This window comes from Suncus etruscus, chromosome 8 (assembly GCF_024139225.1).
Source record: "Suncus etruscus isolate mSunEtr1 chromosome 8, mSunEtr1.pri.cur, whole genome shotgun sequence".
In the NCBI taxonomy this organism is placed as follows: domain Eukaryota; kingdom Metazoa; phylum Chordata; class Mammalia; order Eulipotyphla; family Soricidae; genus Suncus; species Suncus etruscus.
This window is the reverse complement of record NC_064855.1, coordinates 35779845-35794757: the sequence shown is the minus strand read 5'-3', so window position 1 is coordinate 35794757 and position 14913 is coordinate 35779845. Positions and strand designations below refer to the sequence as shown.

Here is a 14913-nt window from a genome sequence, read left to right as displayed (position 1 = left end):
TATCAATCTTCTCCTTTCCTTCCTTCTTCTCTCCCTCCCTCCCTCCCTTTTTTAGTTTTGCTGCATATAAGGTAAATATCCTGCCCACTGTACTTTTGCTTCAGCCCCCATTGACTTCATCTTTCTTTTTTTTTTTTTTGTTTTTGGGTCACACCCAGCACACTCAGGGGTTACTCCTGGCTCTATGCTCAGAAATCGCCCCTGGCAGGCATTGGGGACCATATGGGATGCCGGGATTCGAACCACTGTCCTTCTGTATGGAAGGCAAACGCCTTACCTCCATGCTATCTCGCCGGCCCCGACTTCATCTTTCTATAACAAAGTTTGATGTTTATATCAAGATATCTGACCAATAATAAAATTAGTATAAGGAGAAACAGTTTTCATCCCAAATAAGTATGAATATTAAATTTGTACTGTTATCCCCTAAACTTTCTCCCTAACATTTTATGTATATAGTTTAGGTAGTAGTGGTCTCAGGGAGACTTAGAATAAATATGTGATATAAATGTTGTTGGTAGGGGCCAGAGAGATAGCATGGAGGTAAAGCGTTTGCCTTTCATGCAGGAGGTCATCGGTTCGAATCCCAGCGTCCCATATGGTCCCCCGTGCCTGCCAGGAGCAATTTCTGAGCCTGGAGCCAGGAATAACCCCTGAGCACTGCCTGGTGTGACCCAAAAACCAAAAAAAAAAAAAAAAAAAAAAAAAAAACCCCAAAAAAAAACATATCTATTAAAAATAAATAAATAAATAAATAAATGTTGTTGGTAATAAAAAGAAAAAGCCCAATAGGTGACAATTCTTTACAAAGAAAAAAAATCAAGCATCCTGAGGAAATATCTTAATCTTTATTTTTTGAATTATCTTAGGCCTTATTTTATACATGAAACTATAATTTATATATTTAAGTCAGAATATATAATGATGTAAGAGATTTAAAAATGATTGTTATAAGGACCAGAGCGGTGGCATAGTGGTAGGGTGTTTGCCTTGCACGTGGCTGACCTAGGACAAACCACAGTTCGATCCTCCGGCGACCCATATGGTCTCCCAAGCCAGGAGCGATTTCTGAGCGCATAGCCAGAAGTAACCCCTGAACATCACCGGGTGTGCCCCCCCCCCCAAAAAAAAAAGTTCATTATAATCTATTACCCAAGGATTCCATGTGCTTGAAAATTTTTAGATTATAAACATCTAAAATATTTAGTTAAAATTTCCAGGGTCCCTTTTTCCATTTGTTTATTTGCAGCACAGAAAAAATTTTCCTACTAAAAATAGGCCATTTTAAACATGACTATAACATCAAAGAACTATCTTTCAGAATTAAAAAAATACTGCTAGAAATTAATTAGCTTTTAAAAAAGAATACAGAATATTACTTATTTTCCTTGTTTTAAGTGTTCAACTTTCACAACCTAAAAATTCAAATTAGAATATCATGAAACTAATAATGACACTAAATTACTGGAAATCTTTCTTTTTGTTTTTTTGGTTTTTGGACCACACCAGCAGTGTTCAGCGGTTACTCCTGGTAATAAACTCAGGAATTACTCTTGGCAGTGCTTGGGAACTCTATGGGATTCTGGGAATTGAACCCAGAATCAAATGTGTAAGGCAAGCATCCTACCTGTTGTGCTATTGCTCTGGCTCATTACTGGATATCATAAGGAAAATAAATCTTCTACAGAGTCACTACTTGCTAAGTTTTCAAATACTTAGAAACTTAACAGACATGACTAATTAAATACTAAAATTCTTCACACAGATCAAAAGAAAATAAAGTGTCTCATGAACTAAGGTTTATATTCTGAGCAAATAAGATCTAATTAAAAAATTGCTTTAAAAAAAGTAAAAAGGATTTCTTAAATCTAAAAATACTAATCAAAACAATTTTATTCAACAAAACTTTCAAACTTACTGAGTAAGTTAAATCCAAATTGATATTTTCTGGAGTTGCGGTTTGTTCTCGTTGTCTCACTAGAACTCTCTCTTTTCTTCCTGCATCTTTTGCTTTTTCTAAAGCCTGAAATCAAATGTATACAATGAAAATTACTTTGAGCATTCATTATGAGCATTTCTTGCATTTTGAGAGAGCCACATAAAGCATTGTTGGATGCTGAACATATTAGACTCCCAGGATGCTGTGCGCTTCTCAAAACAAAGACTCTTTCTGAATACAACCAACAGTGTGTATTTAAACTGGAACTCACCATCCATCAAAATATTTCCTGCTGGACTAAAGTGATAGCATAGTGTTTACCTATGGCTTCTTTTGGGCCACACCCGGTGACGCTCAGGGGTTACTGCTGCTATGCACTCAGAAATTGCTCCTGGCTTAGGGAACCATATGAGACCCCAGGGATCAAACCATCCTGGATCAGCCACATGCAAGACAAACGCCCTACTGCTGTGCTCTCGCCCTAGCTCCCATTCTGATTTTTTTTTTTGGGGGGTTTTGGGCCACACCCGGTAATGCTCAGGGGTTACTCCTGGCTATGTGCTCAGAAGTTGCTCCTGGCTTACATACATAAGCATACAGTAGACCCAGGTTTGATCCCTGGAATCCTATATAGTCTACTTGAGCACTGCCAGAAATGAACCCTGAGCGCAGAACCAGGAGTAACCAGGAGTTTGTGGCCCAAACTCTCCCAACCCCCCAAAAAAAGTCCTGCTGTTTTATTTTTTTGATAAATAGAAAATGTTAGGGATAAAAAATATAGTATATTTGCAAAATTAAGTTTCTTTATCACCATATTTCCACCACCTCTAAAATTTCACCATGTCTATTTATTTTGGGGTTTTTGCCCACACCTGGTAAAATCTCTCCAGTCTGTTTATTTTTTTCTTACAATTCATAAATTCTTGGTATTCATTTTCATAGGATAAGAATTCAGAGATAATATATAGGCCCACATCAATTAATAAGAAAAACCTCAAATATTCTAATTCCACACCTAAGGGAACTAGAAGAGGAATAATAAATAGTATTAAAAAATCAGAATGGGAGCTAGGGCGAGAGCACAGCAGTAGGGCGTTTGTCTTGCATGTGGCTGATCCAGGATGGACCTTGGTTTGATCCCTGGGGTCTCATATGGTTCCCTAAGCCAGGAGCAATTTCTGAGTGCATAGCAGCAGTAACCCCTGAGCGTCACCGGGTGTGGCCCAAAAGAAGCCAAAAAAAAAAAAAAAATCAGAATGAAAGGGCTGGAGCAATAGCACAGTGGTAGGGTAGCCTTGCATGCAGCTAACCCAGGACAAACCTGGGCTTGATCCCAGATGTCCCATGTGGTCCCCTGAACCAGGAATGACTTCTGAGTGCATAGCCAGGAGTAACCCCTAAGCATCACCAGGTGTGCATTTTGAACTTAAAAAAAAAAAAAGTCAGAATGAAGTAATAAACATCAGAGATAAAAATAACAAGAGCTAAACCGAAAAATTCAAAAGCTCAGGGCCGGAGAGATAGCATGGAGGTAGGGCATTTGCCTTGTATGCAGAAGGTCGGTGGTTCAAATCCCGGCATCCCATATGGTCCCCTGAGCCTGCCAGGAGCAATTTCTGATCACGGAGCCAGGAGTAAGCCCTGAGTGCTGCCGGGTGTGACCCAAAAACCAAAAATAAAATAAAATAAAAATATAAAAAATGTTTTTCAAAAGCTCATTAAAGTCAAATTCAATCTCCATTACCCCAGTATTCCTGGACACTTGCTTGAGCAAAGAACCAGGAGGAAGTCCTAAGCATCACTGGGTATGGCTCAGTCCTACCCTGACCCAATGTTTGAATCAATCAATCAATACATCAGATATTTTTCCTAACTGAAACAACCAATATCAATTACAAAACGGAGTTGGAGATAGAGTACAAAGATGGAAAGTAAGTGCCTACTTACTACTAATACCTACTGTATTATCTCTCCCACTGTAAAAAAATTTTTTTTAAATATGGAACACCTTCAAAGGGTACTCAGGGAACCTTGACAATATTGATAGAGGAGAGCATTCATTGCCAGGGACCATTTAGGATCTCAAACATGCTCTACCACCAAACGACATCAACTACCATAAAGACAACTGTAGTGATATCAAAGTTTATGAAGTAAATTTACAAGAGCAGGCTCTCAAGAAATTGCTTCAGTGAAAACCCAAGTCTAGTGTATAGCAAAACTGGGACATTTATCTATATATATCCTTATTTATTTATTTATAAATACAGGCAATTTATGTAATAGTGAGTCCCTCTAAACTTACCAGTTTTAAGTCTCCACAACTGTTGGCAATACAGCTTTCTTCTACCAACTCATTTACTTTTTTCTCTAATTGTCTAATCTTTTCTTCAGGACTATAAAAAAAAGTATATGTTAGAGGGTTCACCACCAACTATTATCTTATAATTCTTAATTCTAAAACAGTACCAACTTTATTGTTGGTACATGGTGCTGCTAAATCATGCCCCCACCAGAGCATGCGAATTCCTTAAGCACTAATGCAATGGTCCCTTCCTTTTCCACTTAACACCCTCAAATCATAGTTCTATTAACCATACTTTAGAGTTAATTACCACTGTGGATTTTCTAATCCCTTTTTTCTTTATAAACAACATATGAGTGAGATTACTTAGTGTTTTTCTTTCTAACTCACTGCACTTAGCCTAGCTTCCTCTAGTTCCATCCAAGTAGCAGCACATTAAAATATCTTATTTTTATAGCTTAGTAGTATTATCATTGTGTATATATAATACAATTACTTCATCCACTCAATTTTTGAACATTTGTTTGCAGATCTTGACTACTGTAAATAAGCTGCTGTGAATGTAAATGCATATGTGCTCTTTCAGATGTTTTTGTATTCTTGAAGTAGCCTCAGTGTGAAATTGCAACTTTATATTAAAGCTCTATTTTTAAACATTTTTGTTTATTTGTTTGTTTGTTTGGTCTGTCCTAGATTAGTGCATGCAAGGCAAATGGCAAACGCTCTACCGCTTACAGCACCACTCCAGCCCCTATTTTTAAACTTTCTTTAAAAGAAATTTCAAACCACTTTTCAGAGGCAACAGTCCCACTAGTAGTGAATAAGAATTCCTAAGTTTCCACTTTAGATTTGTAAACATTTTTAGAAAGATGATCTTCACTCATGAAGTGATACCACTATTGTTTTGATTTATATTTCCATGATAATTTCTGTGATGATGAATATTTTTCATATGTCCATCTTTACATTATCTTTGAGGATCTACCTATTCACCTCCTCTCCTGATTTTTCAGGAGTTGAGCCACCTTTGGTCCTGGGTCGGCCACTTGCAAGGCAAATACCCTACCACTATGCTATCTCTCCAGCCCCCATTACCATGATTGTTAATATTTCCTTTTATTAGTAACATTTTACAATGTTTGATTTGTGTATATAGAACCATCCTTGCATTCCTAGGATAAAACCTGTGTATATGGGGCTGGAGAGGTGGCACTAGAGGTAAGGTGTCTGTCTTGCAAGCGCTAGCCAAGGAAGGACCACGGTTCAGCCCCTGGCATCCCATATGGTCCCCACAAGCCAGGGACAATTTATGAGCACTTAGCCAGTAGTAACCCCTGAGCATCAAACGGGTGTGGCCCAAACCCCCCCCCCAAATAGTGTTGTATAATTTGATAAACGTTTGACTTTATCTAATTGATTTAACTGAGGACCTATGAATCTATGTGCATAAGAGATACTGGTCTATAATTTTCTTTAGTGATAGCTGTCTTGTTTTGGTATTCGGGTAATAGAAGTTGGTAAGCAATATTCTGTTTCTTTTTTTTGGGGGGTTTTTGGGTTTTTGGGCCACACCCGGTAACGCTCAGGGGTTACTCCTGGCTATGTGCTCAGAAGTTGCTCCTGGCTTGGGGGACCATATGGGACACCGGGGGATCGAACCGCGGTCCGTCCAAGGCTATCGCAGGCAAGGCAGGCACCTTACCTTCAGCGCCACTGCCCGGCCCCCAATATTCTGTTTCTTTGATATTTTTTGAAAGCTTGATGAGTATGGGCACTCAGTCTTCCTTGAAATTTGGTAGAAATCACTAGTGAACCCATCTCGACCAGACAGGCGGGTGGGAGTAGGGGAGGGAAGAGATGGGGGCATTGGTGAGCGGAAGATTGCATGGGTGAAGGGGGGTGTTCTTGTGACTGAAATCCAAGTACAAATATGTTTGTAATCACGCTATTTAAATAAATTATTTAATAAAAAAGTAATAATGTTGCCTTGTACTTAAATGTTGTTGGGGATTCAATGCAGCTCAGTATCTAACATGGTTTTTGATTACTCTCTCATCATGAGCACAAAATTAATTCCATAAAAATTTATTCTTGGGCCGTAAAGGTGGCACAAGCAGTAGAGTGTTGGCTTGCACATGGCTAACCTAGGACGAACTGTGGTTCAATCCTCCAGCGTCCGATATGGTCCCCCAAGTCAAAAATGATTTCTGAGCATATAGCCAAGAATGATTTCTGAGCTCACAGCCAGGAGTAACCCCTGTGTGGCCTAAAAACCAAAATTAAAATTATTCTTAATATGGATGATAAACTAATTTCTTTTTTTTGTTTGTTTTTGTTTTTGTTTTTGGCCACAGCCGGCAGTGCTCAGGGGTTACTCCTGGCTATCTGCTCAGAAATAGCTCCTGGCAGGCACGGGGACCATATGGGACACCGGGATTCGAACCAACCACCTTTGGTCCTGGATCGGCTGCTTGCAAGGCAAACGCCACTGTGCTATCTCTCCGGGCCCGATAAACTAATTTTTTTTTTATTTAAACACCTTGATTACATACATGATTGTGTTTGGGTTTCAGTCATAAAAGGAACACCACCCATCACCAGTGCAACATTCCCATCACCCAAGTCCCAAATCTCCCTCCTCCCCACCCAACCCCCGCCTGTACCCTAAACAGGCTCTACATTTCCCTCATACATTCTCAATATTAGGACAGTTCAAAATGTAGTTATTTCTCTAACTAAACTCATCACTCTTTGTGGTGAGCTTCCTGAGGTGAGCTGGAACTTCCAGCTCTTTTCTCTTTTGTGTCTGAAATTTATTATTGCAAGAATGTCTTTCATTTTTCTTAAAACCCATAGATGAGTGAGACCATTCTGTGTTTTTCTCTCTCTCTCTGACTTATTTCACTCAGCATAATAGATTCTGTGTACATCCATGTATAGGAAAATTTCATGACTTCATCCCTCCTGACAGCTGCATAATATTCCATTGTGTATATGTACCACCGATAAACTAATTTCTTACATGTGATCATGTTATGTTAAATATCCTAAAATTATATTCTATCAATTCTTATAATACCAATTGTCCTCAAAAGAATAAAACCAAACATAATTTTATCAAGCCAAATTAGTCACAAGATTTTTAATAATATAATACACATAGAACACAAGTGCTTTTTTTCTCTATTTCCTGTGGAGCCATAGCACAATTGTGCTCCATAGCACAATCAAATTTCTAGCCCGACAAAGATTAAGATTATAATTATTATTCTGCCAGCATGGACTTCTCAAAACAATGTATTTCAAAATTAAAAACTTTAAAATATAAAACAATCATAAAATAGCAATATAAGGATATACATACTTATCTTCATTTTTGGCTTCTAAAGGAGGAGCAGGTCCCCTTGACTGACCAAGAGGGTCAAATGCAGAGCCTAAGACAAAATACTTAGTCAATATTTAACAATTCAATATTTAATCTAGCATAATTATCAAACACTTACAATTATTTACCTATTTATTAAAGGTTTATAACATCCACTTATTAAAATATGGCACTTATTATTCTACACAAATAATTTATTCATCAAGAAATTATGATTTTTTTTCTTTGTTTTGTTTTGGTCTTTTGGGCCACACTTGGCAGCACTTGGGTTACTCCTGGCTCTACTCTCAAGGGCATTCCTCATGGTGCTCTGGGGACCTTATGAAATGCCAGAGATCAAATGGAACCAGGTTGTACGATTGCTTTGGCCACAAGAAATTAAGATTTTTATTTTATTTTATTTATTTATTTTGGTGTGGGGGTCACACCCAGCAGCACTCAGGGTTTTCTCCTGTCCCTAAGCTCAGAAATCCTTCCTGGCAGGTTGGGGGTGGAGTGGGGGGGACGGGACATAGTTTGCTGGGAATAGAACACGGGTCTGTCCTGGGTCGGCCTTGTGCACGGTAAACCCCCTACAGCTGCGCTATTGCTCCAGCCCCTATTTTATTTTATTTTTGTTTATTAATATCTTTATTTAAACAGCATGGTTACAAATATGCTTATAATTGGGTTTCAGTCATCAAAAAGTACATCCCCTTCACCAGTGCAACCTTCCCACCACCAATGTTCCCTATCTCCCTCCTGTCCCACCCTCCGCCTATCTGTCTTCAAGACAGGCATTTTAGGGGCCGGCATGGTGGCGCTAGAGGTAAGGTGTCTGCCTTGCCAGCGGTAGCCTAGGATGGACTGTGGTTCGATCCCCTGGCGTCCCATATGGTCCCCCAAGCCAGGAACGACTTCTGAGCGTATAGCCAGGAGTAACCCCTGAGCGTTACTGGGTGTGGCCCAGGCATTTTATTTCTATCACTATCAGTAACATGATAGTTGTTGATGTAGTTAAAAAATTAATTTTTTTTTTTTTTTGGTTTTTAGACCACACCCGGAGATGCTCAGGGGTTACTCCTGGCTCTGTGTTCAGAAATTGATCCTGGCAGGCTCAGGGGACCATATGGGATGCCAGGATTCGAACACCATCCGTCCTGGGTTGGCCATGTGCAAGGCAAACACTCTGCCACTGTGCTATCTCTCTGGCCCCGAAAGTAATATTTTTAACATAAAATATGTCAATAAAAATTGTGTTAAGGGGCTGGAGTACATAATATAGGTTGTTATCTTTCATGTGGTCGACCTGACTCAATCCCTGCCATCCTATATGGTCCTTTAAGCCCATCAGGAGTGATTCCTGAGCACAGCCCCAGGAGTAAGCTCTGAGCACCACCAGTTGTGGCCTCAAAACCAAACCAAACCAATCCAAACAACAATAACAAAAGAAGAACTGTGTTAATATATAAAACCCAAAATTATATATTCAAACAGTATTCAATATTTTGTTTGTTTTTGAGCAAACATGGCAGTGCTTGGGGGCTACTCCTGGCTTTGTGCTCAGAAATCTCTCCTGACAAGCTCAGGAGACCATATAGGATGCCAGGATTGAACCGAGATCATCTGCATGCAAGACAAACACCCTACTCACTGTACTATCACTTCAGCACAAAATAATGTTACTTTAAAAATCATTTGTGTGACTTACACATTTAAATATTTTTACTTTAAATTATTTAATTAATCTAGCATAAATAAAACTCATAAATTTTGAATGTACACTACATTCAGGGTTGAGGGAGATAGTATAGCGAGTAGTGCACTTGCTTTGCATGTGGTTGATCTGGGTTCAATACCTGTGTTCCCCCAAGTCTAGCAGCAGTGATTCCTGAGTGTAGAGTGAGGAGTAACTCCAGAACTCTGCTGAATGTGACCACAAAAAACCCCAAAACACACCACAGTACTTTATTTCATTTAAATTTTTTTTTTATTTTTGGGCCACACCCAGTGACACTCAGGGGTTACTCCTGGCTATGCGCTCAGAAATCACTCCTGGCTTGGGGGACCATATGGGACGCAGGGGATCGAACAGAGATCTCTCCTGGATCAGTTGCGTGAAAGGCAAATGCCCTACCACTGCACTATCGTTCTGGCCCCTTACAACACAATACTTATTATTATTATTTTTTTTTTTTTTTGGTTTTTGGGCCACACGGTGACACTCAGGGGTTACTCGTGGCTATGTGCTCGGAAATCGCCCCTGGCTTAGGGGGACCATATTGGATGCCGGGGATCGAACCGCGGTCTGTCCTAGGCTAGCGCGCGCAATGCAGACGCCTTATGCCCTGTGCTACCGCTCCGGCCCCACCATCACAGTACATTTTTATAAATTGCATGCCAATGTTACTACCATCCAAACTGAAATACTGAATATTTTTACACTCCACTCTTCTTTTTTAAGGGCACCTAAAATAACAATGTATTGTATGATAATAAATGTTTTGGTTGATTCTGAGAAAAATTATTAGTATGAGTCTGTATAACATACCTCTCAAAGCTGCTTTTGTAAAACCAGCTGCTCTCACTGCTGTCATAGGTCTAGTAACTCCATCCTTTAGGAACAAGAATCATATTTTAAGCATTATTAAATAAAATCTCTTAACAGCTCTATACATGACACAGATCTTTATGTAATTCCAATTTTATATTGTATATTTTTATTTAAAGCATTGTGATTTATATTATTCATAGCTAAGTTTTAGACACATACCAAAACCATATAACAGAAATACCTGGATAGTCCCTGTCATTGGTCTTCCCATTGATGATGCAAGAGATGTTTTAGACTAATAAACAGAAAAGAAAATTTAAACAAGTCAAAATCACATTTAATTTTATATACCAATTACTTTATAATTTTACTGGCAACCCATTTTAGCCCCATTTATCACCTAACAATATAGGATCAAAGAATAAAAATCCCAACAAGACCTCAGGTAAACTATCACAACCATCCTTTATAACTAAACTTTATTGGAATACAACTATGCTCCATTTGCCCACATTTTATCTCTACTTCTGCACTATAAGTGTAGAATTGCAATCTATGACAGAGTATCTGACCTGCAAGTCTAAAGTGTCTATCTAGTTTTCAAAGAAAAAGTTTGCTATCCTCTATTTGAAACTCCACCAAAAATAAAATTTATAATCCATGCTTAGGTTGATTAATAAAAGCATGTTTCATATGTTGTACAGTTATGTTAGGCATAAGGCAAATTTTCTTTATTCACATGAAGTGGACATTATAGGGGATAGAGAAAGTGGGTAGGATGTTTGCCTTGCACACGGCCAGCTTGGGTTTGATCCCTGTACCTCATATGGTTCCCCATGTCAGGCAGAAGTCATCTCTGGGCACAGAGGCAGGAATAAGCTTTGTGTACCATTGAGTGTGGCCCCCCAAACTCCAAAATAAATAAATAAGACATTATAAAGGGAAGTGTTCTGGACTTTGATGTTCTGAAACTATTTTTCTAAACTCATAGAAATATTATTTTAAGAACTTGGAAATACTTGGCTGTGGTGTACCCTAAGACCCACCCATTTCTGGGAGGGGTCTTAACTTGGCTACAATAAAAATTATTTAAAAAATAAAGAGAGGGCCCGGAGAGATAGCACAGCGGCGTTTGCCTTGCAAGCAGCCCATCCAGGACCAAAGGTGGTTGGTTTGAATCCCGGTGTCCTATATGGTCCCCCGTGCCTGCCAGGAGCTATTTCTGAGCAGACAGCCAGGAGTAACCCCTGAGCATTGCCAGGTGTGGCCCAAAAACCAAAAAAAAAAAAAATAAATAAAGAGAAAATATATGATGGATACATTAAAAACATAAAATTCTTTTATCACCAAAAAAAAAAGAACTATCTCATTATTATATTTCTTCCTCTTTTATCTATGATTATATAAGCTAAAATATTCAAATTATAAGTAATTTTTATAAGATTTAGAAGACATTTTTCTTCATGAATTTTTATAGCATCTTTCCTCTGAAGATTAAATAAAAGAAGGACCCAAACACAAGGCTCTCAAACTTCTCTTAAATTTGATTTTTTTAAAGTTTTAAATGTTGTTATATCTACATAACATCCAACTTCACATATTGCATAAATAAACTATACATGAGTTGGTTATTTATACAAAGACAAGAAGTCAATCAACAAACATAAGGTTTATAATTAAATAGAAAAACATTTTCTGATATATTTTAAGTCGATATGAACAAAATATTCAAAGCTATAAATCAAACTAGACTTTTTATAATACACTTAACTACCCACAATAGAAAATATATGTTCATTAGAAACTAAAAAAAGATAGCAAAAATTTAGAACTGCCTCGAGTGAACTTATGTATGTGAAAAATAACATCTTAACACTTTTAGTTTAAGAAAACCTACCCCATATCCAGTAGCTACAGGTCTAGTAACTGCTGTGCTTGGTATTTTAGCAGTTATCTTGTGGAGGAAAGAAAACAGTTAATAAAATTTGGATTGTTATATACTAGTAAACTGGAAAATATAGATTAATCACAAATATATTTAGAATAATTTATTTTAGAATATTTCAAATATTAAGAAATTAAATTATTTTAAGTTTTGAAAAGATTTCTGGAACTTACTTTAAATGGGGAAAGGGACTTCAGAATGATCTGAGGTAAATTTGAAATTAGTTTCTAAGATTGAAGTTATAACTCATTATCCAAATTTATTAGGACAGTCACTAGATCTAATTATAATCATGAAATTTATCACAGACTCTAGATGTAAATCTCAGCTTTACCATTTGTTTAATCTTTTGAAATCTAAATTTTCTCATTGCTGAAGTAAAATATAAAGTACATTGACCACAGCTGGAATCAAATAGGATCTCAAAAGTAAAAATGGTGCTAGACAATAGGCATATTTGTTTGAAGTTACAGTGTAACAGAATTTCTATTTCTGGCTACTCTTGGTTTGTTTTTATTTTTGGGGGATACAGCTGACAATGTTAAGGGCTTACTCCTGTCTCTGTGCTCAGGGATCAGTCCTCGGCAGGGTTCAGGGGACCATATGTGGTATAGGAAATTGAACAATTCTACTACATGCAAGACAAGAATCTTACCCTTTATTTCTCTAGATCAGTGTATTGCTTGTTTTAACAATGATAAAAAGGTAAGGACAAAAATCATTCTGTAAACTATGTTTGAATTTATTAGAGAACAATCATGGCAGTGAAGAATTATAAGGTGTAAAAATGAGAAAAAGCAGCGAGCACTTGGGACTGCTTTATTTCTAGAAGTATCTCTATTCTAAATAAATATGCAATAGTCAAGCATTCTGAGAAGTCAAACACAATTTTTTTTATAAACTAAGAACATCTGATAGGGCCAGACTCCTGCTTTGTGCTTTAGCACACAGCAGACATTGTGACTGTCTCTGTTCTCTGGACCTCAATCCATCCCAACCAGAAATTCCCTGAAGGCACTTCTTCAGAGGTGAGCTGTCCCCACCTACAAAGGGCGGTGCTAGCTGCTCGGCTTTGCTGCACATCTTCTGGGAGTGACAAAACTCAATGAAATGGATGCTTCGCTTAGCACAACACGCAAAACACACATTACAAGCATGACCATGGAGAAACAATGCAGGCCAACACTATGCATAGAGAAAGAACATGGGGGGCCGGAGAGATAGCATGGAGGTAAGGTGTTTGCCTTTCATGCAGGAGGTCATCAGTTCGAATCCCGGCGTCCCATATGGTCCCCCGTGCCTGCCAGGAGCAATTTCTGAGCGTGAAGCCAGGAATAACCCCTGAGCACTGCCGGGTGTGACCCAAAAACCACAAAAAAAAAAAAAAAAAAAAAGAGAAAGAACATGGGGGCAACAATGTTGACCTGAGAAGTCCCAACCATTATCTACTCCTCTGTTGATTACAATATCGAGGTTGATTACAACTCTTTGTTATTGTACTGAATGTTGTGATGTGTGCATACATCCTTTTGGGTGAAAAAGTGAGATTGCTGGGTTATATGGCAGCTCGATTTTGGGTTTACTGAGAACCCTCCATATTGTTTTCTATAGGGGTTGGACCAGACAGCATTCCCTACACTCACTGAGAGTTCCTATTTTACCACATTCCCTCCAACACAAATTCATCTCAATATTTTTTAAATGTGCCACCCTCAGTGTAAGATGATATCTCATTGTCATCTTGATTTCGATTTCCCTAATAATAAGTGATGATGGGGCTGGAGCAGTGGCACAAATGGTAAGGCGTCTGCCTTGCCTTTGCTAGTTTAGGACGGACCAAGGTTCAATCCCCCAAGCCAGGAGCGATTTCTGAGCACCTAGCCAGGAGTAATCCCTGAGCGTCACAGAGTGTGGCCCCAAAACAAGAAAACAAGAACAAAAACAAAAGTGTTTATGGGGCCATAGAGATAGCACAGTGGTGTTTGCCTTGCAAGCAGCCGACCCAGGACCTAAGGTGGTTGGTTCGAATCCCGCAGTCCCACATGGTCCCCTGTGCCTGCCAGGAGCTATCTGAGCAGATAGCCAGGAGTAACCCCTGAGCACTGCCGGGTGTGCCCCAAAACCAAAAAAAAAAAAAAAAGTGATGATGAGCATTTTTTCCCTGTGCCTGTTTGCTATTTTCCTCAGAGATGTCTGCTCATTTCTTCTCCCCATTAAAAGCCCATACAGTGTAAAAATTGACCTTATCTTTCTCAATTAATAACATAATTAGTTACCTACCACCTCCCAAAAAATCAGTACACATACAGAGCACATAAACAAAACCAGGAACCAATTTAATCTATATGACAGACAACAGGTTTTTTTTTTGAAAGAATGATATGGGTCTTAGCAATATTTTTCACAAGAACTGAAAAAAGGATCATTCTGTTCTTCTTTTGTGTTCTAGCAAATGATTAAATGCTGCTTGTTTTTGCTTTGCTTGTTTTTATTTTAAATTAAACAAACTCTTCAGAGTGAAGAATACTACATGTTTTCTTCCATAATACCTTTCTTCACATATCTGGAAGTCAATCTTTGGGGATCGAGGGGTTGGCCCACACCCAGCAAAGCTCTGGTCTCTGCACTCAGAAATTGCTCCTGGCAGGCTGGGGAACCATATTGAATGCCAGGTATTGAACCCAGGTCCATCTCAAGTCGGCAAGCAAGTTATCCAATAAAATGTTGTGTTATGTGCACATACATGTTATATGCATATATACACACATTTAAAGAAATACAAAATTCATTTGGAATTGCAAGGTAC

General features: G+C 38.4%; 1 protein-coding gene across 1 annotated transcript in view; it reads right to left on the bottom strand.

Annotated features, from left to right (window-relative positions):
- The window catches only part of IFT88 (intraflagellar transport 88), a 133425-nt gene that overhangs the window by 113489 nt on the left and 5023 nt on the right, over window positions 1-14913 (bottom strand). The window contains exons 4-9 of the mRNA XM_049778222.1: window positions 12060-12116; window positions 10404-10457; window positions 10160-10223; window positions 7609-7678; window positions 4245-4335; window positions 1919-2023 (exon numbers count right to left, since the gene is read on the bottom strand). Of these exons, the coding sequence (XP_049634179.1) occupies window positions 1919-2023; window positions 4245-4335; window positions 7609-7678; window positions 10160-10223; window positions 10404-10457; window positions 12060-12116 (441 nt within the window). The remainder of the gene's footprint in view (window positions 1-1918; window positions 2024-4244; window positions 4336-7608; window positions 7679-10159; window positions 10224-10403; window positions 10458-12059; window positions 12117-14913) is intronic.